Source organism: Daucus carota, chromosome 5, assembly GCF_001625215.2.
Source record: "Daucus carota subsp. sativus chromosome 5, DH1 v3.0, whole genome shotgun sequence".
Lineage (NCBI taxonomy): Eukaryota > Viridiplantae > Streptophyta > Magnoliopsida > Apiales > Apiaceae > Daucus > Daucus carota.
In genome coordinates, this window is record NC_030385.2 from 3,041,676 (window position 1) to 3,065,779 (window position 24,104).

Below are 24,104 nucleotides of genomic sequence, written 5' to 3' on the forward strand. Positions count from 1 at the left end.
TGATGAATTCTGAACCTGATCAAATCAATATTAAAAGAATTTTTTTATTTGTTCTGCATTTGGAATCTGGACTAATTCCCATATTCCTATTTTTATGTATCCCAAAATAGTTTTGTTTTTGCGGAATACATGAACACAAAAATGACCCAGTCAGTGACCAACAAATTTTTAGCTTCCCCAAAGACTTTTTGTTTAAAGGGGTTTTCAATAGAAGTGCAGAAACCCTGTGATGAATATCTTTCCAGCCCTGAATATACATAGTTGATCAAGTACATGTTCATAACCTACTTGGTGTTATCATCTAATATTAAATTGAGGAACTCATTCTGGATGAATTGGGATGAGATCATCTTTAAAAATCAATCAGTGTAGCATAAAATGACATTAAGACCACCAATATCATGCAGCCTAGGAGGTTTGTAGACAAACACTTGTCAAAATAGGGAAGTACTTTAAGATGCACTTAACAATCTACAGAATACTCTCTCTTGATTTAAATCAAAACATTTGCTCACAGTGTGTTTAAATTATTTTGAATGGACGCATTGTGTTTGTTTAATAATAGTTGCTACTTGCTAGGTTGAAAATGCAACATCAGCGTCCTGTAAGCGCATTGAACTTTAGATCCAATATATAGCGTTATTTTGTCAGGTTTTCTAATGATGCCTATACCTTTTGCTATAACTAAAGTTCTCCTTACTGATTCGATGTTTCCTAGCACTTGTTTGATCACTCATTTTTTAATCTTCCTTCATCATACTCTTTCTGTTTTTTTTGTTTCATATTTTCCTTGATATAACTAGCGTAAATGATCTAATTTACTTGTGAACTATAAATCTGTGTGGTGTTTTGAAATATGTTTACAGAGTAAAATAATAAAATTTGCAATATAATGTGTTCTCTTCTTATCCAAAAGATTACGACGACTACAGATCTAGACTAAATATGGGTCAAATGTGGATATTTTGGATAATCGTTTCTTCAGTCATAATCAAGCACTCAGTTCCTTTTAACAGGCATCTGAATCTGAGCGGGTTGAAGCCTCTGAAGATGAAGATGAGGATGATGATGAGGATGAAGATCAAGATGAGGATGATGAAGACAACAGCGAATCTGATAGTGACGACATGGAAGACGATGATAATGATGATAATGGTGTCGAGGTTTTTTCCTTGTTTATATGCCTAGTCCACTTAGTATTGTTATTCGTACTGATATCTTCTCCCCCTCTTTCCCAATAGCTTGATTTTCTTTAGTTCCCAAGTTCAGTCTATTTACAATGTTACTGTGTCCTACTTGTTGCATCTTCCCTCTCTTTCCCAACTTGTCAGACAAGGTATTATGTTTCTAAATTATTACACTTTTATTCCTCTAGGTAAAAGGTAGCCTAGGCGGCTCAACTACACTTGATGTGGGAGATGCTGTCTCTGTTATCAAAGGAGGAAAGAAGCTTCGTCGGAAGGAGAAAAGAGCTCGAAGTCCGTTGGGTGCCTACATAAATTATTAAATTTTGTTTGCATCTGCATATCTAAAGGATCCATAACTTTAAATGCATGTTCATTTTGTAAAATAAATATTATGTGGACTGAATTATTATTATTATTATTATTATTATTATTATTATTATTATTATTATTATTATTATTATTATTATTATTATTTCGAGGCTTTAGGGTCGTGAGGCCCTAAAGCCGAGAAACCAGTTTAATAAAATAATAATTGGAACGTTAATTAACTATCGTTGATATTTTAGGGTATATATTTGAATTTTAGAATGATTTATTTATACTTGATATATTTTAAAGAGATCACGAAAACCAATTCTATCAAGAAAAAGGGGGAGGAGGGCACTAGGTTATAAGTTAAAACGTTAGACTAACTAGCGTTTTCATAAGCAAAACAAAATGCCCAACAGGCCCATCAAACTCAAACGCTAATGTAAGTCGCGTTTGTTCACTATAAAAACTTTAAACGCTAACCAAAACGCTACACTGTGAGCGTCATAGGGTCGTATATCCGATATGCATTGATCCCCCAAATTTGGATATTTAAGGTCAACATCTATTATTATTTTGCTTTTTAATTTTGGTGAAGCCTGGAGAATCATTGAAGGACTTTTATCAACGTACAAACTTGTATTGGCAAATAGCAGCTTACGAACATACCGCACACACGGGAAAGGTTTCTTGTCCTTTTTAACAATAAGCTTAATTTTATTTTGTAATTTTATTATTACGGGTTGCTCTTCATTGTCTTTTTACTCAGTTGTGTGGAATACCTGATCACAAAAATGACTTAGCCAGTGACCAACAATTTTAAGCCTGACAGAATAGTATAAAATAAAATAAAATAATAATAATAATAAAATTAAGCATCCTAAATTTGTTTTGCTTGTGTGGAATACATGAACACAAAAACGATGACTGATAAATTTTTACCTTCCCTAAAGAGTTTTGGTTTTAAGGGATTGTAAATAAAAGTGCGGAAACCTTGCCATGAATGTCTTTCCAGCCCTGAATATTCATAGTATAGCGCTTGGCTAAGAAAGCAGTACATGTTCATAATCTACTTGGTGTTCATAATCTGCTTAGTGTTATTATCTAATAATAAATTGATAAACTAATTCTGGATAAATTGGGATGAGATCGTTAGAAATCAATCAGTCTAACATAAAATGACAATAAGACCATTAACAACATCATTCAGCCTAGGAACCAAACAAATTAATTGAAATCGTTGTTAAGTGCGTTGTCATCATCGCTATCTACTTGTAGTGTAGTTGTATGTATAGATTATCTCGGAGTGGTGATCAAAGCAGCGTCGACTTGTGAATGACTCTGATTATATTTGAATCACAGAAAAGAGAAAATATAACATATAAGAATGTGCGAGGAGATAACGAGTACTAGGAAAGAGAGTGTGAGTAGAGTAAGGAGAGAGATTGAAGAAATAATTGTGAAAGGCGAAGATATTATTTTTGTAATTTAATTGATTGTATGTTATAGAAGATTGTAAATTTGTACGATTTTTAATGAGGTAATATATTTGCAAATAAATATCCAAAAATTGGTATATTCGTCAAATTCCCTATAATAAAAGGTACCTGGTTTCACACTATTACACCGCTATCATTTAGCACCCCACCGGTCATTTTGGTTTCTAATAATTCTATTTGTTATGTTTGTCCCTAATTTCAATATGCCTTAATAATAACATATTTATATTTATAATTATTTAAAATAATATATAAGTTATATATATACATAGAGTCTTAATCCAATACAAACCTCCTTATTCTACAAACTAAAAACTTACCTCATATATCACTAAATTCTAAAGCACATATCACTAATATCCCTCTCCATCTTCCCCACCACCTCCTCCTCCGTCGCCTCCTCTCTCTTCCGCCTCAGCCTTTCAATTGCAACCTCCATCGACATACACCCACCTCCACCATCCTCTCCACGTCCCCCTCCTGTACCACTCCACCTGTGGAACCTCCTCCACCTCCGTTGTCTTCATCTCTGCCTTCTTTACTAATATAAGATCTGCCGAAACACTCCTGCTGAAACTGTTGCTCCGTCTTTTTATGGCCACCACTATCATTTTTACCCCCACCTCCATTATCTCTACCACCGTCACCAACACCAAAATCGAGTACATGAACATATCCACTGCTTTTCACTGATTTCTGGAAATTTTCACCAATTCTAAAACACAAATCACTAAATTCTAAAAAGAATATCATGCAGATCATATATCATGAATAATTCATAATTTTAACGATTGTAAATGATATAATGTATTTTATAAAATATATTCTAAAATAATAATCTCTCCCTATCCCTCTCAATTGTTTATATTGGTAGATGAGACTTGGCACACATTTTAATACTCTAATATAATATATTTTCAAATTTTTTTCATCTGAATAAAAGTTTAGAGTTTAAATTTTTATACAAAAAAAGAATAAATTATGAAAATATGTTTTAAATACGTCTTAAAATTAATGCCGAGCGACGAAAAAATCATTTAAAAAGCCCGCAAGGGTTGACTCAGTTGGTTAAAAAGAGGACTTGTATCCTCTTGGTCACATGTTCAAATCCCAAAAAGAGAAAAATTTGTGATTATGCCTCCTAGACCAGAGTTTGTGGCTCAAGTGCGGTTGAAAAAAAAATCCGTTACAAAAACTAGAGGGACAAGAGTATGTTTTACATCATATTTATATGAAATATGCATATTTCCAATTCTCCCATGGAACATTAGTTTGCATCGAATTTTATATACTATCAATAATGTACTAAATTTATTATAAAAGTTTCTTTATTAAAATTTACTTTGAACACGATAAATTAAATGATGAGATTAATGAAACAAGTTCATTAATTATAGACTAGTCGACTCCCAAATTATAAAGTCCGTAGAATAATAAAAGGGTACCGCGTAAATATTTCAAAAGGAAAATGCGGGGCACATGCCCTATCAGCCTCTTCACGCGCTCCACGACCATCAAACGGCCCATATTAACCCTTAAGCCACAAGGAAAAACCTTTAAATTTAATCCAACGGTCAATAAAATATTAAAAATCTCCCCATAGTCGCACCCAATTTTCCCCATCACTAACACAAAACCAAAACACACACAAAATCATCTCTCTCTCTCTCTCTCTCTCTCTCTCTCAATTGCCATCTGCAGAGTCTTCATTTTCAGCTTCTTATAAAACCTCTCTCTCTCTCTCTCTCTCTCTCTCTCTCTGTTTCTCTTTAATAGTTAAATTAATATAAATTCAATTGGACTGTTTGAATTATTTCGAATTTCGAGATCTGTTGCTTCATTATGCGAGCCAGGCCAAATCTAGGGTTTTGATTTATCAACTCATTGATTTGGTTGGGGCTTTAAAGAGATGTCTAGGGTTTATGATAACTGGGAGAGATTAGTGCGAGCTACGCTACGGCAAGAGCAGCTCAGGCCTACTGGACAAGGTCATGAGCGAGTTTCTAGCGGGATTGCTGGTGCGGTCCCCGATTCGCTTCAGAGAACTACTAATATTAATGCGATTCTGCAAGCCGCTGATGAAATTCAAGCTGAGGATCCGAATGTTGCTCGAATTCGTAAGTTGTTAATTGATATCGCAATTGTTTCGTTTTATTTTCTCGTTATTGATATCCTAATTCGTAATTGAGTTTAGAAAGTGAAATTATCTGGTGAGTGGACATAGATTGTGTTAAGGACTAAATTGTTAAATACTTGCTACAGTTTGTATCTGATTACATTGTGATAATTTTGGATTATTTGATCATATGAAGTGATCACTTAAAACTTAAGTTGTAATGATTTTGACCTTTATAAAGTTAAGGATGGCGGAAAAACATTTACGCAAGTGTAAAATTTTAATTGATGTTGAGACTATGAAGTGATAGAGTTACCGATAGTATTACATTATTTGCACAGGACAAATGATTGTTAATTCTGTTATGATTGTTTACTGGTGCACAGTGAAATCTGATATACAGTTATGTGTCATGAATTCTGGTTTTGTAGTTTTGTTTTAGAGAATGTTTTGTGTTTTTCTGTGATATAAGTGCAGAAATGTAAGATAGCAATAAGAATTATAGAGATGCTAAGAAGAGACAGAATCAGATAACGAGTAGAAGTTTAGAGAAGAATTTAGTTATAAAGAGATAAACTAGAGAGAGAAAGAGTAGGTTGGGGGCTCATGTTCCATTTTCCTATATTCAATATAACATCAAAAACTGATAAATTACACGTATAGTCAGCACATCTATACTAGTAAACACTAAACACAATGTAGTAAGAATTAGCCCTGCACGTATTACTACTACTGCATTACTATTATGTAATATGATAGATCAATCCTAATACTATGTATCCGCGATATCAGTTTTATAATAGTTCAAGCTAGGTGAGTTGTTTTGTAATTTATAATGTTGAATAATAGATAAAGGTGTCATCATATGAGTACCAGAGAATGTATTGCTTTGTTTATTTGCAGATTAATCATTGTTATTTCTTGCCAATCGTACTTGAATTCAGTGTGTGAGCAAGCATACTCCATGGCACAAAATTTGGACCCTAACAGTGATGGCAGAGGTGTTCTACAATTTAAGACCGGCCTGATGTCTGTAATAAAGGTATAGTATATACTTGTCTTAAGAAATGGAAGTAGGTTGTGGTGTAGAAGAAAAGTATTTGTTAATGGCACAAATGTCTTTTTTCGTTGTCCTCTTTAATCTGAAATCGGAGATGTGGATCTACTTATTGCAGCAAAAACTTGCTAAAAAAGATGGGGCTCGAATTGATCGAAATCGTGATGCTGAGCGCTTATGGGATTTTTATCAAAAATATAAGAGGCGGCACAGGGTGGATGATATTCAGAGAGAGGAACAAAGATACCGTGAATCTGGCACTTTCAGTGCCAACCTGGGGAAGTATGTCTTAAACAATGTATTTAATATTATCAACTTAAATGTTGGCGGATTAAATTTATTGGACTCAAGTTTTATAAACATTGAATATTGTTGAACTCTTAATCCTATATTTTTGGGATATCTGTATGCTGTTCCAATAATTGTATCCGTAAGTTGAACTTAAGAAACGACTTCTTACCATCAGTAGTAGTGAATCATCTAAAATATTTACTCATTGGGATCAATACGTATGCGTAAATTTGGTTGGGAATTACTTATGGGAATATTAGGGCAAGAGGAGAGGGTATTAGGAAGTCTCAGTGATGGTTGGCACACGATGGAAAATTGTTCCTGTGAACTTACAAGTACTGTTTTTTTAAAATTATTTTATAGAATGGATTAATTTTATGTTCCATGAGAAGTGCGTGGTGCGGTTTGATGCTATTCTAACCCCAAATTAAAGCCACAACTTGTTGGGTGTTATACTTTCAGAAAATATCGTGAACCACCACTGCAACGATAACTATTAGTAGATTCTGTCTATATGAGTGCAGTTCCGGCTCTTTGGAACTGATTACTTTTTCTTCAAGAGATTTGAACTAAAACAATAGAATAAATTGGATTTACAATGTCTTAGAAAGATATTTACATGAATTGAATTAGAAATGTATTGTTTTGAAGGGAGGAAATAAATAGAAACAAAATTGAAAAGTTCAAATGGTTGGAAAACTTCAAGTCATTCTTGTTAATATCATAGATTGAATATTTTATTTAAGTACTATCAATGTTTCAAATATTTGTAATGCATAAATAATTATGGGGCAAATTGGTAGTTTGGTGCACTGTTGACAATAAAGCCACAATAACCATTTATAAGCTGCAATCTTGCATAGCTTGTATTGGTGTGGCTCTTGCTTGGGTGGTAAGGTTCTGTTTATGAATCATTTTCTTGCTCATGCTTCCACTTCTACCTATACCTTATAGGTTCGAGTTGTTCAACTATTAGGTTTCATGTATTCAATTTTTGCTTGCATGCGTAAATGATATTTGAGTATGTGCACGTCATCCAGACAAACTAATAGGTTTCCTTGTTTATTAGTTTTTGTTCTTTTTTCTTTCTTTTATACATGGATGGTTTAGCTCTAGATTCCACCCATGCTTAGTAGGTCTTCATGTTATCTATAGGCGAAAATAACTTTTCTTCTCTACGTGGTTACCATTTTCATTTGACCTGCCAGTGATTCCTTTTTCCAGCTTGGGATTAAGATCTAATGAAACAAAAAAGGCATTTTCCACCTTGCGGGCCCTTGTGGAGGTTATGGAGTCACTGAGCGAAGATGCAGGTCCTGATGGTGTGGGAGGACTTATAACAGAAGAGGTATTCGTTTTTCTTTCTATTTATTTCCTCGGTGGAGCTCATGTGCATGAAACAGTGTCTTAAGTCTTCCTTGGTCATTCCATATTAACTTGTAGCATGTTTATCTTCAAAAAAAAAAAAAAAAACTTGTAGCATGTTTGTATTTTCTCCACTTGTGTTTGTAGCTGTAGTGTCTAGAGTTTATAGAACTACTTCGCCTTCTTCATGCTGGAGCGGCCAGTTTTTTACTTTACAATCACCAATTATATGCAAATGTGTATGTAGCCTGTGTTGTTGATCTGATGTGCTCTATGACTCAGAACATGCCACTTCGATAAAAGTTGTTCCTGTAACTTAGTTTTTCATTTTGTATGCTTCTCACTCTACCTGTATCTTTATTTGATTCACTACAGTTAAGAAGACTGAAAAAGACAGATGCAACTTTATCAGCCGAGTTGACACCTTACAATATTGTTCCTCTGGAAGCATCATCCATAACGAATGCCATCGGGTTTTTCCCAGAAGTACGTATATGATTTATCCCAAAGTTCTAAACTTTTTCATTGTTCTTTATTCATGTTCCTTTAGCTGTCATTAAAGTTTACTTCCGAGCACAGTCTCAGTTACTGTCCTCTGGTAACTTTATAACTGTCTTATTTTTTAATAGCTTTTGGATGCGTATCTATTTGTCTATAGTTCCTTTCTTTTACCCTCTCATATGTTGATATATGAAGGTTAAGGGTGCAATATCTGCCATCAGATATACCAATCAGTTTCCTCGGCTTCCAAAAGATCTTAAGATTACTGGACGACGAGAATTAGACATGTTCGATCTCCTGGAATATGTGTTTGGTTTCCAGGTTGGGGTTTGCACTTCAATTTTTATCTGTTCTCCTGTTTCAATGCTATTACTTATGATTAATGGTTGTCAAGTCATTACCTTTGTATCAACCTTTAAGAATGAATAATCTAAAACTCTCCTTCAACTTCTTCTACATTTCTGTAGTATGCTGTATTCTTCACACTTGTATCTATAGTTTTATACTCCTATATGCATGTCGTCAGTACAATTGGAGATCACAGTGACAGTAATCACCACCATGTATGTCTATAATATATCCTGATGATTCTTATATTCCTAATGCCCTACTGAATATGCCCCTACACGTCATACTATTTATTCTATTCATCAAGGGACTCAAATGAAATATCACTACCTCGTTGCTTTTCCTTGCAACGAGATCACACTCCACTATCCCACATGCTTTACTTTCTGTGTATTAATCACGCTTCATAGAACTTTTTCACCTCTCTTTTCAATTTTTCATCTTATGTTACTTCTTAATTTGTATATATGTGACTGATGTCGTTGAATATGCGTTTTTTCACACACTCTCTATATATTGATGTTTAAGAGGTATTATGTTTACTTTGTAGATTGATATTTCTAATCATTTAAAGCCAGATATTACAAATTACACCTTCTAATTTCTTAAGGAAAATCTTTCACTATATATTTAGTATATTTTGTTAACTTAAATTTTATCTCCATTCCCACTGATGCTCCTCATGAAAAATCCACAATAAAGTTTATTTTACTCGTAGATAGGCATAATTTTAATCTTATAAACAAAATCTTTCTTTAAAAACCCAATATACCATGATCTTACATGATTTTATTTTTTCTTATAAAATTGCTTTGTAATTAGACATCTTAATTAGTTTTCTTGTTTATTTTCTTTTTGATTTTCTTGTTAGTTAATTTTCTAGAAATGCTATTTGTCAAGTTTTATTTTAGTATTCTTTTACCTTTAAATTTTAAAAATAACAGATTTATATTTTGCATATATCAAAATTAATTTTAGTAATTGTGAATCTCAACATTTTAAAAGCTACGTAACTAATTTATATAAATATATAATACAAGTAATGGATCTTATTTATAATATAGTTATTGTGATATAGGGTTACATATTTTAAAAGTAGTTATGATCTAGAAAACAGCAAAGCATCAGCCACAATTCTATTACTAAGTAAATGTATAAATGTAAAAATGTGTAAATGTTCCTGATTTTTTTCCCGAATCTACTACTTAACATATCTTTTCCAGTGCTTTGTAATTTTTGAACCTGTCTTAATCATATATTTAAAATTTGTGATACTTGACTTTCTTTGTTGGTGGAACGGGTGAAATCAATGAATATGAAGTGATCAATCCAAAGGGCCTCCTTTTGACTATCTTCTCAAGAAAAGATAATAGAAATACCAACCTAGTTTGTTCATGTGACACTCGATTGTTCCATTGGCATGTTTGTGCTGCTTTGGTTGAGTAATTTAGGAGTGAAGAAAAGCTGGTGGGGATGTTAGAATATGTTTTTAATTATGTATTCTTAGCTAAATTTTCTTTTCTTGACATCTGTTGACACTCGTGTACTCTACATATGTGCCTTTGGCAAATCAAATTCTGTCTGAAATCATCTGAAGTTCACATTTGCTTATCTGGGTTTTATCTTCTTAAAAAATAGAGCCATGCATATGTCGTACTCATTGCATGGCCAGCTCAAATGAAAACGATTGTTGCAACATATTTTTAGGTTACATGAATATATTATAGGCATTAAGGGACATATTTAAGTAATTATTCCCCTGTACCTTTCCAGGTCTCTTTTGTAGTCTCATATGTATGATTGTATAGTTTTGTTCTGGTTTCAAATTGTGCTCCTATGTATCTTTCCATAGGTTGAAGCGAGAAAAATAGTCTCATACTATTCCACTATAAGCAGGCTTGGTTACTCGACTCAATATTATATAACTTTGTGTCAGTGTCCTCTATGATGCTAAAACAATTAATGCAAGCTGATATCCTATCTACTTTCTTTATGTGCATCTTGTAAAAGTTTTTTGTTTGCAGAAAGACAATATAAGGAATCAACGTGAGAACGTTATACTGATAATTGCCAATGCACAATCAAGAGTTGGCATACCTGCAGAATCTGATCCTGTAAGTAACATATTTATTCAGTCTTCAGATTTAGAATTGTATAACGAGTTTGCCTATTCTGTCCCACTTCTTTAATTTTATGAGTTCTAGTTTATGTAGGTTCTAGTATTTATCTGACAATCTTTTCCACTGGCAGAAAATAGACGAAAGAGCTATTACAGAAGTTTTCTTAAAAGTCCTGGATAACTACATTAAATGGTGTAGATATTTGCGGATACGGCTTGTATGGAATAGGTATTGTCAACATTTTGTTGCTTTACAAGCACATAACTCAGTTTCTAATTTTTATTGTTTCCAACAGTTTGGAAGCAATCAACAGGGACAGAAAGCTTTTTCTTGTATCCCTTTACTTTCTCATATGGGGGGAGGCTGCCAATGTCCGTTTTCTGCCTGAGTGCATTTGCTATATATTTCACCATGTAAGCCCTTCCAATTATGGCTTGTTTTTCTACTCATGTTTTTACCTTTCAGATTGTTGCATGCTTGTTCAAGTTGTGTGCTATCATTGCGACTTTCAAATTCTACTTTCCATTATATAGAGATTTGAAAATCTAACTCATGCTTCCACCTACCGCCCTGCTTATAAATGAAATATGAAACTTCATACATATGGATGCTTGTCCCTATTTTGACTCTTGTATTAGGAATCATGCCCCTTTAAGTCCTTTAAATTCCGTGGGTGTTTTTCTATTTGGAATCATGTTAGGTCTAATTGACCAAACCGAAATCCTTATGGTGTTCATTTGAGTATGATATCTGAAATAAGTCATTATGAACTGAAGTAGATGTAAAAAGCTTTTATCCTGACTTCTGAGGTTTGAAGAAATGGTATGTAGTTGCTTGAAATAGATACCATGTATATGATTGATATTTTGTATGTGCATCCTTAAAATTGATTTACCGGATTTGCATTTGTTGCTTACATAGATGATGTGTTAAGGATCAACATGCGGCTCCTACTGAACTGTTTATGACATGCAAAATATCTGTATATTTGTACTTGACTATGCTGGCTATACTTGGGTGTGCAGATGGCAAGGGAGCTAGATGCAATCTTAGATCATGGAGAAGCTAGTCCTGCTGCCAGCTGTATTGGTGAAGACAATTCAGTCTCTTATCTTCAGCAAGTCATATCTCCAATATACAAAGTAATATCAAAGGTAAGAAATCTTTTCATGGTTACACTATAAATAATATGAGCAACAATTTGATTGAGGATGGTAGAAGGATGATAAATATTGGACACAAATAGTCTATCAAGAAATATCCTCACAACACAAGTAGTTTCTAGGTAGTATATTGATGTTTATAATAAATAACGTTACTGTAATACAGTGGCTATGTATTTTGAAGTTTTTTAGGTCTAGTTATTTCATCTTAACTCTGCTATGAAAGTGCAAGTACCTTGGAACCTAATTAGTTACTAGGTTTGGTTGGCTGGTTTATAATTTGGAATACAGAACTTCAAGTTCCGAGGTATTTGAAATTAAACTATAACATGAGAACTTAGTTACCTAGATAACCCATGGTTTTTTCAAGTTGCATAGTGATATTATTTGATTTAGTTGACCAAAATTAAGCATGTAACTACTGGGTACATAGTGGTGAACCAAACACTTACAGTAATTTTCTTGGAACTGTGACTCTGTGAGTAGTAACTTAGTTTCATGGAAGATGAAATTGCTTCAGTTTTATAATTATATTTGTGCTAGTGACTAGTCACTCTCTGTATGTATCTAATTATTTTTTTTAAAAAAAAATGCACAGGAAGCTGAAAGAAACAATAATGGGAAAGCTGCACACTCAGAATGGAGAAATTATGATGATTTCAACGAATACTTCTGGTATTTGTATAAATTTCTCGTAACATTTTAAATTTCCTTAAAATATTCCAATACAGTTTTTATTTATCATTATTACTACATGTGTCTGCAGGTCACCTGATTGCTTTCAGTTAAATTGGCCTATGAAGAAGGATTCAGCTTTTCTTTTGGAACCGAAAAAGAGGAAAAGGGTTCGTTTCTGATTACTAAGTACTTAATGATGTATGCAGATTTGTTGGTTATGTTGGCCATTCATGTGCATGTATTGCTGAAGATAAAGATGCAATTAGAATTACCTTCACCAACAAATATGGAGCAGCTGATTACTTGAGAAACTGAATTTTTTTTTTTTTTTTTTTTTTTTGTTCTGGACAAGAACCTCTTATTTTTTGCATCCTCATATCTTATATAGTTTGCTGGCTCTAAGCCGACTCATATTCTGATGATGTTCGAATATTATATCAATGCTGAGTGGAAGGTTTTTTTTTATAAATATTTTGTTACAATTTTAATTTCCGCCAAGACTAAGAGGCAGGTAATATGCATATACGGTCCAACGTCATTGTATTTTCATGTACACTTATATAACAATTTGCAATATTTTTTGCCGAGTATCTTTCAGTAAATGCAAAGTTTGCATGTTGGTAGTAAATCTGCCGGTTTTATTGGTTGAATTTTTTTGTTACCAAAGGTTTTACCAAATATTTTATTTTAAGATGATTATGATATGCCTTAAAAGTATCTGTTGGCACCATATAACTTTTTCGTTTTAATGATTTTTGCGAAAAATATGTTTTACTTGTGATAAATTAAACACAAATGATTGGGGACTGGTGCATTAAGAGTTCCCTTGCATCTTTATTCTGATTTGTATTTACGATTCTTACAAAATGGGAACTAATCTGGCAGACTGGGAAAAGCACATTCGTCGAGCACCGAACCTTCTTACATTTATATCGTAGTTTCCATCGTCTATGGATATTTTTGGCTGTGATGTTCCAGGTAAATATTATTTTCCAGCTATGGATATTGTACCAGTCCCTCAAATTGTTTGCTGCTCAATGAATTTATGTTTTGCTGTTTGCTCCTACTTCAGGCATTGACGATTATAGCTTTTAATAAAGGAACAATAAACCGTGATACATTTATAACATTGCTTAGCGTTGGTCCAACTTTTTCCATCATGAACTTTGCTGAGAGTAAGTATACCAGGGCTTTTCCCTCTATTGTTAAATTCTGTTTACTGTAGGCTAACCTCATATTCTTGCTTTTAGGTTGTTTAGATGTCGTCCTTATGTTTGGGGCCTACAGTACTGCAAGAGCCTTTGCTATTTCAAGGCTGGTTATTAGGTTTTTCTGGGGTGCCTTGAGCTCTGTATTTGTGACATACATTTATGTGTAAGTGTTTTATCTGTTGTAATTGGGGATTTTTTTTGCTATACTTACCCTTACTATCAGTTTTTGCCGTTGTGGTTTTGCATGTTTTAACCTTGCCTTTTGATCTGTAATTTTTGCTAGCAGAAGATATACAATAAGTTATTTGTATTGTCATTTCAGGAAAGTTTTGGATGAAAGAAGTAGGAGGGGCTCAGATTCATACTATTTCCGAATCTATATACTGGTATTGGGGGTTTATGCTGGTGTCCGTGTGGTATTTGCATTGCTGCTCAAACTTCCGGCATGCCATTCTCTGTCTGAGATGTCTGATCACCCATTCTTTCAGTTTTTCAAGTGGATTTATCAGGTAGATATCATATGTTGTGCTCTGGAGGAAAGTTCATTTTAATTGCTTATTACAAGTTTCATGATGATCAACAAATCTTTTGACATTTTCAGGAGCGATATTTTGTTGGTCGTGGTCTTTATGAAAGGACTAGTGACTATTTGAGGTCAATTCTTTGCCACTTTGATGGCCTTATAGTAATATTATTGTTATTTGCAGTGGTTTTTTGGTGCAATTTTGCATCTGGTACTTGTTTTCTCACTATAATACGAATTGTAAATTAATATGCTTATGACGGCGCCAAGTCGAGCCTCGGCGCCCGATTACCTTGGAATTGACTAGTCGACAAGTCGCCCGACTAGTCGAAAAAAGTCGTCAAGTCGTGATATACATACATACATACATACATACATACATACATACATACATACATACATACATACATACATACATACATACATACATACATACATACATATATATATTTAGTATTATAGTAAAGAATATATAATATGGGTCATGTTCAAGAGAGAACCATTAGACAAAGAACCCACAAAACCTTTACCTTATTTCTAGTATTAGTTAGGGTTCTGCAGCAGAACTACACATGAAAAAAATGTCGTATTTATATATTATATTTTGAAATTATTTCTGAACACACACAACGATGCAAAAAAAAAACATGTGTTTGGATTTAGATCCTGAAAATCAATGTAAAATACAGGGTTCTGCAGCAGAAGCTTAGTGGTTCTATGGTTCTATTTTAAGCATTGATTCTCTCTTGAGCGCGACCCATATAATAATAGATAGAAAACACATCATTTCATATTTCAAATAAAAAGAAAGAGACAATAAGTTCAAATACCAAAAGTCAAGCATCCCTAAGCAAATAAAAACATAATAGATGAGTGAAATAAACTAATCAAGCATTAAGTATGGAAATCTTCATCTCCCTCTTGAGTATTCTTCAAGGATGGATCGGGAGGTACACCATAGTCATCTTCCACATCCTCATCATCATTAGGAATATGGTCTTCATCTTCCCCCATCCATCATCATCATCATCCTCATCCTCATCATCATCATGTCATCTTCCACATACTATGTGGTACATAAGCTTTGAGTCTGTCTAAATGCTTGTAGTTACCTACTATATGAAATAGAATAAATGAAATTTAAATTTTCTGTAGCTGGTAAAGTGAACTAGTAAACTTTATCTGGAATATGTGGTTTACATTTTTATTTTATGCCTTGAAGAGGTCTCTGTTAACACTCAAAAAAAATATCTCAAACCTCAATTGTATAATTTTAATACAAATGGGCTAGTAATCTGTTCAATTACTTGGAGCATGGTTCACTTTGATTCATGTTGAGTGGGATAAGCAGTGAGATATGTTGTATTGATGTGTCTTATTATAGTTGAACTGTAAAGAATTCTATAACAGTAGCAATGTTTTTTAGGATGCGCCGTCATGCTGTCACAGGCATTGAAATTAAAGAGTTCTTGGTGCTTTAATTTGTTTCAGGTATGTGATCTTTTGGATGGTGATCTTTGCCTGCAAGTTCACATTTGCTTACTTTCTTCAGGCAAGTCAAATGGCCTAATTCTGTCAACACCTTGGCTTATCCACAAATTAAATAACACGTGCATGACAAATTAGTATTATGTTTTGCAGATTAGACCGTTAGTCACACCTACAAATATTATTGTGGACCTTCCTTCGTTGGAGTACTCATGGCACGACTTCATCTCAAAAAGTAAGTTCAATCTGAATTTCTGGTATATTTGTGCTCACTTGTTCTTCTACCCTTTTTATTTGGAGATATCGAGTGCTGATTTTTTTAAACTGAAATAACATGTTTCTGGGTATTGACGCGCAGTAGAATTTCTTTAACCAAGAGTATATTTTTTTTACGTGATATGGATTAATTATTGCTGGTACTCTGTTGCTGTTGAATAATATATTTCCTAATAATAAGATTGTGCCTTATAGAAATATTATTTAACTTGCGCATTTTTGTTTCTCTGGCAGATAATAATAATGTGCTAACAATTGTCTGCCTATGGGCTCCTGTTGTTGCTGTGAGTATTCTTATCCACTATTCGAAATTACATAAGATAGAAAGAATGTTATTTGATGATATAGTCCATAGAGGAAGGAAGTCAGATTGAGGGTATCATTGCTGCTTTTAGTCTTTTACCCTTGCAAGCTGTTTTATTTTTAGTTTTCTTCCAGAACTATTTCACATCCGATCCTAGATTGGTAATACATTCCTGGGTCAAGTAGAGGAAAGTTTTTTTGATAACAATTTAAGCTTAAGCGATTGTAACCAGTGCTTTCTATTAATTAATCTGCATTCACCATAGTCCTCGTCACTTAGAACTGAACTTTACTAGTCTTTGCGATTCTCTTCTGATATATATGAAACTATTTATGCTTACGGACTCTACAAACCATTGCAGATCACCATTCATAATGGTAAAGATAATGCTGTCAGAGTATTACAAATCATTAGTTAATTAGTTATAGCTGTTAAAATCACACATCTACCTTACGTGCATTGTCAAAGTTTAGAGATTTGCAGAGTAACTTGTGTTGGCGTTCTTTTCCAATCCTCCAGATTTATCTCTTGGATATTTATATATGGTACACGCTTTTATCTGCAATTGTTGGTGGTGTAATTGGTGCACGGGCTCGGCTTGGCGAGGTAGACATTATCGTTGTTTGTGATTATCAACCCAACACTTTTTTCTTTTTCTTTTTTTTTATGTGAAATTTTAATAAATCTAGTTTATGATAAAATGTTAATTTCCATTGTTTCCGAAATATTATTTATTCAACTCCAAGCTGGTTTTTGCAGATTCGTTCAATTGAAATGGTTCATAAACGCTTTGAGAGCTTTCCAGAAGCCTTTGTCAAGAACCTTGTGTCATCAAAAACAAAGAGGTGAGTATGTGGTTGATGTAATATTTTCGATCATATCGTCTTCCAGTTTGGGTAATTATTAGTGTCTCAAACCACTTATGCTGTTATTTTCCCGTCACTTATATGTCACATTCTATTGAGTAGTCCCCTGTTCGTTGTCCTAAACATATGTAGGACAATATTTCAGACTTTCTTCTGTACCTAATTGAAGATATCTTTGTCATGTGGTTTTAACAGGATGCCTTTCGGCAGACAAACATCTCAGGTTAGTAATGTTACTTTTTATTTACATTGTTTTCAGTGGTATCTGAGAGAAAATGAAACATGTATATGTATATAAATATGCCCTCTAAATTGGAATACAACTGCATATTATATAGTTGTGCCTACAGACTAGTAGGGTAACTGTTGGAGAAGGATATATAAAATGAGGGAACTTCTTGTAATACTGTCACAAGACCTATGTGATGGTTAGGCCATAGATTTTTATCTTGGTTTTCAATGAGGAAACTATCTTATAATACTGTCTCAACTCACAAGACATGTAGGTTGGTAAGGTGATAGATCTGTAGCTTGGTTCCACTTTGTAGGAGCAGTCTGTAGAGGTTCGACTGGCAGTATACATTCGATTGTACATGTTACTATATCATTAAAGGTTCTGATGTTACTTATGATTAAAATGCAGGCAGCCATAGATTGCTGTTTCATGACTCATGACCACCTTTTTTTAATTTGTAACAATCCGGTAGTGCTACAAGCCTTACAATCCGACAACCTGATGTACACTATTGAGTATTACTGCTGAAATTTCATGGCTTACGTATGAAATTATCTTCGATTATGGCTGTTAATTTGGGTTTCTGTCTGATACAGAACCTTTTAAGACAATGGTGTATCTCTATGGCCTTTTCTTGTTCCTCTTTGTTATCTAATACTCCTAATATAGGTCTGTGTAAATACATTTGTTAGAATATATTGTGTAATCCAGAAACATAGTTGTAGAAATATGTTTATATTTCAAACTTCTTCATGCAGTAAAAACTTTATAAATTAATAATGTCAGGACCGGAGAAATTTATCAATTTAGAGAGTTTTTAATTTATCGATAAATTAATAATTATTAATTTAAAGAGTTTTTAATTAATTATATTGTACATACCAAACAAAAAGACAAATTAGTCTATGCCTTCTAAAATTACATTGCACCGAAGTGTAAATTACTAATTATTGTGTTCATATGTATTGAAAATCAATAATAATTTTTGAAGTATTGTACAGAAATGTGTACAATGTACAGTATTCTTAAGCAAGTTTCTGTGCATTATTAATTTATGATTTTCTTGGGACCGAAAATTATAAAAGGATCTCCCGAAAAATTATTATCTTATCATTTTATCGAGTTTTTCAATTTTTTACATTGGCCCAAGTTGGGACCGGGCAAATTTATTATTTTAGAGAGTTTATCAATTTAGCGAGTATTAATTTAAAGAGTTTCTACTGTATTTTTGTTTGTGTGGGATCCAATTCGTGGTTTCCTAACACATCTGAAACATTCTTATGACTGGATTATCTTTTAATTTTCATTCAGGCGTCTGAAGATACCAACAAGACTAATGCAGCTCTATTCTCTCCATTTTGGAATGAGATAATCAAAAGTCTGCGCGAGGAAGATTACATAAGTAATAGGTAAACTATTGATGCGTACTTAATAAAAAAGTTTACTTGCTCAAGGAGATAAGTATTCTCTGTGTTATTTATCATAGCCTTCATATTTTGGGCTAAACCACGACACATTGTGCATTTGTCATTCTTATATGTATTAATATCTGCAAAAAATCACTTTTTTTTCCAGAGAGATGGACTTGCTGTCTATGCCTAGTAATGCTGGCAGCTTAAGATTAGTTCAGTGGCCATTGTTTCTTCTTAGCAGCAAGGTGAAACTTTCTATATGCTGCCTTCATGTTTCTTATTAGTAACTTCAAATGTTGGTTCCTCTGTTTATTGGTCATGTTATGTACAGATCTTATTGGCGATTGATTTAGCCTTGGACTGCAAGGATACTCAAGAAGATCTTTGGAATAGAATATGCAGGGATGAATACATGGCATATGCTGTACAAGAGTGCTACTACAGTATCGAAAAAATTTTGTATTCTCTGGTTGATGGAGAAGGGAGACTATGGTATGAGTCTGCAGTCACAAATTCAAACCTATCTGTGCTACTTGTTTGCCTTTTCAGTTTTGATTTATCCAGATGCACATGTTACTTGTTGGCAGGGTTGAGAGAATCTTTCGCGAGGTCAACACAAGTATATCAGAGAATTCTCTTGTGATTACTTTACTATTTAAAAAGCTTCCAGTGGTGCTGTCTAGATTTACAGCGTTAACTGGGCTTCTGGTAAGTGTTATTAATATCTTCAGCAATAAATTTTAATTTTCAAGACAACAACAGCTAAGTATCTCAACTTTCTTCTTCATCTTCTATTTTCAAGAAGCCACCGTTAAGTTTTTGCAGAAAAATACTAATGTTTGATCAATCTCATGAAACCTACTATAGATTTGACATAATTTGTTACATACTTTTTTCACAAAACAAACCTAGAGATAATAGTGATCCCAACATTCGAGAGAAATTTTATTGCACTCATTTTGCTATTGAAATTATTGATTTTAACTTTATCCTATTAAAAGTAGACTGTCATCGGATTGGATTGAAATTTTCCGAGATTAACAGAAGGTAGTGAGTTTGGAGTTAGGGGATGCAGAGTGCATATTTTAAAACTACTTGTACTAAGTGGGACGAGGCCAAAAGTAAGGGGTGCACAACGCAATTGATTTTTTTTATATAAATGGAAAATTGTTGTGCTGTGTAAAATTGTTCTTGTGTACTATATACATTTATTCATTACTGGAATGACTAACATAATGTGTTCGTTTAAAGTAGAAGCATATATTCATATCTTCATGTTTTCCAGGCAAGTATGGGAGTGTCTTCTGTAATTGTTGGATATTTAATGCAACAAAATCTATAATCACATTCGAACGGCATTCGTACTTCACATTCATTTTCACTAGCACTCATGATTATGTCAATATCGTTCATACTTCTCTGAAGTGCCTGAATTGTACCACCCAGTACCCACTGTTATCAAGTGGATGACTAGTCGCCAAGTCGGTATATGGAGAAAGTCGAGGAGCGACTCTTTAATTTCTTACATATCACTAATTCTTTACATATCAGTGATCTTTCACAGTTTCACTACATATCATTCAGACGATTACGTTCATATTTACTTCACATCATTCAGTACATCTTCCTTGTAGCCTTTCATCACTGCAATCTTCCTTGCATCTTCGCACAATCTAAATTTACGATTGTTGCTGCAGTAGTCTGTAATCTGTTGCACTGTACCTTACTGCATCCCATCATTTTACTGCCTTTGTACAACAGTAGACTTCCTGCACCTCCATTCTGTGTTTTTTTGCTATGTACTGTACTAATACATGCTGCCTCCATTTAACAACTTTATTTGCTTAGAGATGCTTGATTTTTGGTATTTAAACTTATTATTTACCACTTTTGATTTGAACTATATAATTATGTGTATTTAACTGTCAACCTACACACACACACATCTAATTACTCTAAATGTATGTATATCCATGACTTGTCGACTTCTTACGATTAGTGGAGCGACTTGTCTACTAGTCGATTAAAAGCAACCTGGCCGCCGAGGCTCGACTTGGTGCCATGATAACCTTGGTACCATTCTTTATTGTAAGTAAATATCCAACTAATCTGATAGGTAGACTTACCGAGTATTTTAGCATAGTTCATAATGCAACATACTAGGTAGTTATTATTCTAGTAACATTAAAATCTTTATGCCTCTAATTGCATCTGTTTCTATATTATTAATCATTTGGTTCATTTCAGTTTTCTTATTTACTTTCTGTTTTGCTATTTACTATCAACCACTGTATTAGATACGGAATGAAACTCCAGAACTTGCCAAAGGGGCTGCCAAAGCTGTTTATGATGTATATGAGGTGGTTACACACGAATTGTTATCTCATGATTTGAGGTAACTAGTTACTCTTTATTCTTCGTTCAAATTTTTACAGATCGCAAGTTAATTGCAGAGTTATAATTTGCACTCTGTTCTGTCAGGGAACAGCTTGATACCTGGAACATATTGCAGAGGGCAAGGAATGAAGGCAGACTATTTTCTCGGATAGAATGGCCCAAAGACCCTGAAATTGTTGAGTTCTTTATGCATTTTGCTTTTGACTTTTTTTTTCCCACTTGATGTTTGGTCTTCACCCCTTTACACTATGAAGATATTCTTATTATTAGTTTTTTGTGTGTTGAAACTGGTGTAGAAGGAGCTGGTGAAGAGGCTGCACTTACTTCTCACAGTAAAGGATTCTGCGGCAAACATTCCCAAAAATCTTGAAGCAAGAAGAAGATTAGAGTTCTTTACAAATTCATTATTTATGGACATGCCTTCAGCAAAACCAGTTTCAGAGATGATGCCTTTTTGGTAAAGTTCACCTTAAATATAGAATATTAACATTCTTTTTATTCCTTACAATACATGGTTAATGAGTAATGTTCATCTGGTATCATTTGAACAGCGTCTTTACTCCGTACTATAGTGAAACCGTTCTCTATAGTTCCTCCGAGTTGCGGACTGAAAATGAGGATGGAATCTCTACTCTTTTCTATCTTCAAAAAATTTTCCCAGGTATTTTACCTTTAGTTTCTGTTTTAAGTTTATCATTTTGAGTCGTCGTTAATAACTACAACGCTATGTTACCCGTACTTATCTTCTCCCAGACTTTGCTTTACTTTGTGTGTCCCTTGGACGATTGCTCTTGTATATTATCTGATTTCTATCTATACAAGTATTTTTAGTACAATGATATACATGAAAGAATCCTAAACAGGATAGATGGAATTTAAGCTTCGTTTGTGAGCACTTTCAAACAGATTTTAATTTTGAACCATGATAGAATAAAAGGTCTTTTTCTAAGTGTTCTTCAGGTTTCCATTTTACAATGACTGCTTACACACCTGAATTGGACATATCGATCTCAAGTTCTGGCCCATACAGTGAACGCTTTTTAAGCGTTGCTAATTTTTTTAAGTTTTTGTTGTTAATAGCTTCAACCCTTGCTCTTACACTGCAAGACGTCCATTATTGAAGATAATTTCATACAAAGACTAAAATAAAATAGAGGGAAAACCTTTTACATATATATTATATCAGTATTGTGTTTGTAGGTTTTTTCATTGTATAGGAATGTGAAACATTTTTTTTTTCAATTCCATTGTTTGATGACTAATTTTATAAGTTGCTGCCAATGCTGTTGCTTGAAAGGAGGTAAAAAGTACATTTATGCCTGCACACGCGTTTATTGTGTTATTTTCTATTCTAGTTACTAGTTAGGATGCTAATGACTCACTTTTGTCACCAATGTTTATTTATTGTGTTAGGCTTATAGCTATGTTGTTTATGTAGCTTTGTAACTGGAGTTATCTAGTACCTTCACATTATCTGTAAATATAATTTCTTACATGTGTTGTTGAACATATTTTAAGTTGCCTTGCAAAAAATGTTATTAAGGACATCTTTTTACTGCATATAGATGAATGGGAGAACCTTCTGGAACGCATTGGACGGGGTGATACTGGAGACACAGAACTTCAGGATAGCACTAGCGATGCGTTGGAGCTTCGGTTTTGGGCATCTTATCGAGGCCAGACATTAGCGAGAACAGGTAACTAGTCTAGCACTTCTCACTGAGTTCCTTACCTTCTTATGTCTATGTTGTTGATGTTCAGGACATTCTTATCTCTGCATAGTTGCTATATGAAGTCAGTAAATTCTTATGCATGTAATCTTCAAGTTTAACTTTTTCCTTTTTGTCATGACTATATATCTTTAGTTCGTGGTATGATGTATTATAGACGGGCACTAATGCTTCAGAGCTTTTTGGAAAGGAGATCATTTGGAGGTATTACATTTTATTGCGTCTTCTAATATATATTCTTATTAAAGGGAAACTTGTGATAGGTAACATCTGTCATATCCTTCTTATGTTAGAGGGAGAGTATTCTCAAAGCTCCTTCCCAACAACTGAAGGTTTTGAGCTGTCACGTGAAGCTCGTGCACAAGCCGATTTGAAATTTACTTATGTTGTATCTTGCCAAATTTACGGGCAACAAAAGCAAAGGAAGGCTCCAGAGGCTGCTGATATTTCTCTTTTGCTTCAAAGGTTTATTTTTTTGAATCTTAATATAAGTGCCAAATTTGAACTGTGGGCAACCCTATTTCTTTTTCTTTTATGTATTAGGTATTTATCTATGTTTTCGTGATAGACTACCCTTTCTGGCAATAAATTTATTTATGAGGGAAGGGGGATGGATGACATCATAAGTGTGGTCACTGGTCATTGGTTGACACATGTAGTGACAAGGATAATACAGCATCAGTACCTCATTCTTTTGACATTGCGTCTGAAGCTGTACTTGATACTGGGATACCAAATTTTTTTACAGAAGCAACTAATTAACATTGCAAATTGTGGCTTTTATTACATACTTTTTGGGTAGTTCAGACTGGTAGCTTCACATTGCCTGTGTTATTTGCAATTTCGCAGATTATAATATAAGCTTTTTATTGCTTGTGTGGAGTCTGCAATATGATATGATCAAGCAGCATATTTTCACTTCCTAGTATGGAGGTTGGCCAAATTAATTACCTACTAAAAACATGACCGTATGGTGTGAAACCGTCGAACTCTTTAGTAGATACAACAGATGTAACCAGGATATAGGG

The 24,104-nt window shown here is 33.7% G+C and overlaps 2 protein-coding genes across 6 annotated transcripts in view; both read left to right on the forward strand.

Annotated features, from left to right (window-relative positions):
- LOC108222347 (callose synthase 10) overlaps positions 1–1,632 on the forward strand; it is a 40,741-nt gene extending 39,109 nt beyond the window's left edge. For 4 of the 5 annotated variants that reach the window (XM_064094201.1, XM_064094199.1, XM_017396268.2 and 1 more), the window contains 2 exons: positions 1,017–1,163; positions 1,376–1,632. In XM_064094201.1, the coding sequence (XP_063950271.1) occupies positions 1,017–1,163; positions 1,376–1,507 (279 nt within the window). In that variant the 3' untranslated portion in view covers positions 1,508–1,632. The remainder of the gene's footprint in view (positions 1–1,016; positions 1,164–1,375) is intronic. The other variant, XM_064094200.1, reaches the window with a different exon arrangement.
- Positions 1,633–4,625: 2,993 nt separating this feature from the next.
- Positions 4,626–24,104, forward strand: part of LOC108222346 (callose synthase 10) — a 33,674-nt gene continuing 14,195 nt past the window's right edge. The window contains exons 1-34 of the mRNA XM_017396265.2: positions 4,626–5,112; positions 6,056–6,153; positions 6,287–6,450; positions 7,684–7,807; positions 8,200–8,310; positions 8,521–8,646; positions 10,698–10,787; positions 10,924–11,021; positions 11,089–11,206; positions 11,819–11,947; positions 12,555–12,631; positions 12,723–12,801; positions 13,520–13,612; positions 13,707–13,809; positions 13,885–14,008; positions 14,168–14,354; positions 14,447–14,499; positions 15,860–15,920; positions 16,010–16,091; positions 16,367–16,416; positions 16,956–17,042; positions 17,196–17,281; positions 17,498–17,525; positions 18,849–18,946; positions 19,113–19,194; positions 19,281–19,441; positions 19,537–19,657; positions 21,247–21,344; positions 21,431–21,521; positions 21,643–21,803; positions 21,898–22,007; positions 22,912–23,043; positions 23,212–23,280; positions 23,370–23,541. Of these exons, the coding sequence (XP_017251754.1) occupies positions 4,905–5,112; positions 6,056–6,153; positions 6,287–6,450; positions 7,684–7,807; positions 8,200–8,310; positions 8,521–8,646; positions 10,698–10,787; positions 10,924–11,021; positions 11,089–11,206; positions 11,819–11,947; positions 12,555–12,631; positions 12,723–12,801; positions 13,520–13,612; positions 13,707–13,809; positions 13,885–14,008; positions 14,168–14,354; positions 14,447–14,499; positions 15,860–15,920; positions 16,010–16,091; positions 16,367–16,416; positions 16,956–17,042; positions 17,196–17,281; positions 17,498–17,525; positions 18,849–18,946; positions 19,113–19,194; positions 19,281–19,441; positions 19,537–19,657; positions 21,247–21,344; positions 21,431–21,521; positions 21,643–21,803; positions 21,898–22,007; positions 22,912–23,043; positions 23,212–23,280; positions 23,370–23,541 (3,671 nt within the window). The 5' untranslated portion in view covers positions 4,626–4,904. The remainder of the gene's footprint in view (positions 5,113–6,055; positions 6,154–6,286; positions 6,451–7,683; positions 7,808–8,199; positions 8,311–8,520; positions 8,647–10,697; positions 10,788–10,923; positions 11,022–11,088; positions 11,207–11,818; positions 11,948–12,554; positions 12,632–12,722; positions 12,802–13,519; positions 13,613–13,706; positions 13,810–13,884; positions 14,009–14,167; positions 14,355–14,446; positions 14,500–15,859; positions 15,921–16,009; positions 16,092–16,366; positions 16,417–16,955; positions 17,043–17,195; positions 17,282–17,497; positions 17,526–18,848; positions 18,947–19,112; positions 19,195–19,280; positions 19,442–19,536; positions 19,658–21,246; positions 21,345–21,430; positions 21,522–21,642; positions 21,804–21,897; positions 22,008–22,911; positions 23,044–23,211; positions 23,281–23,369; positions 23,542–24,104) is intronic.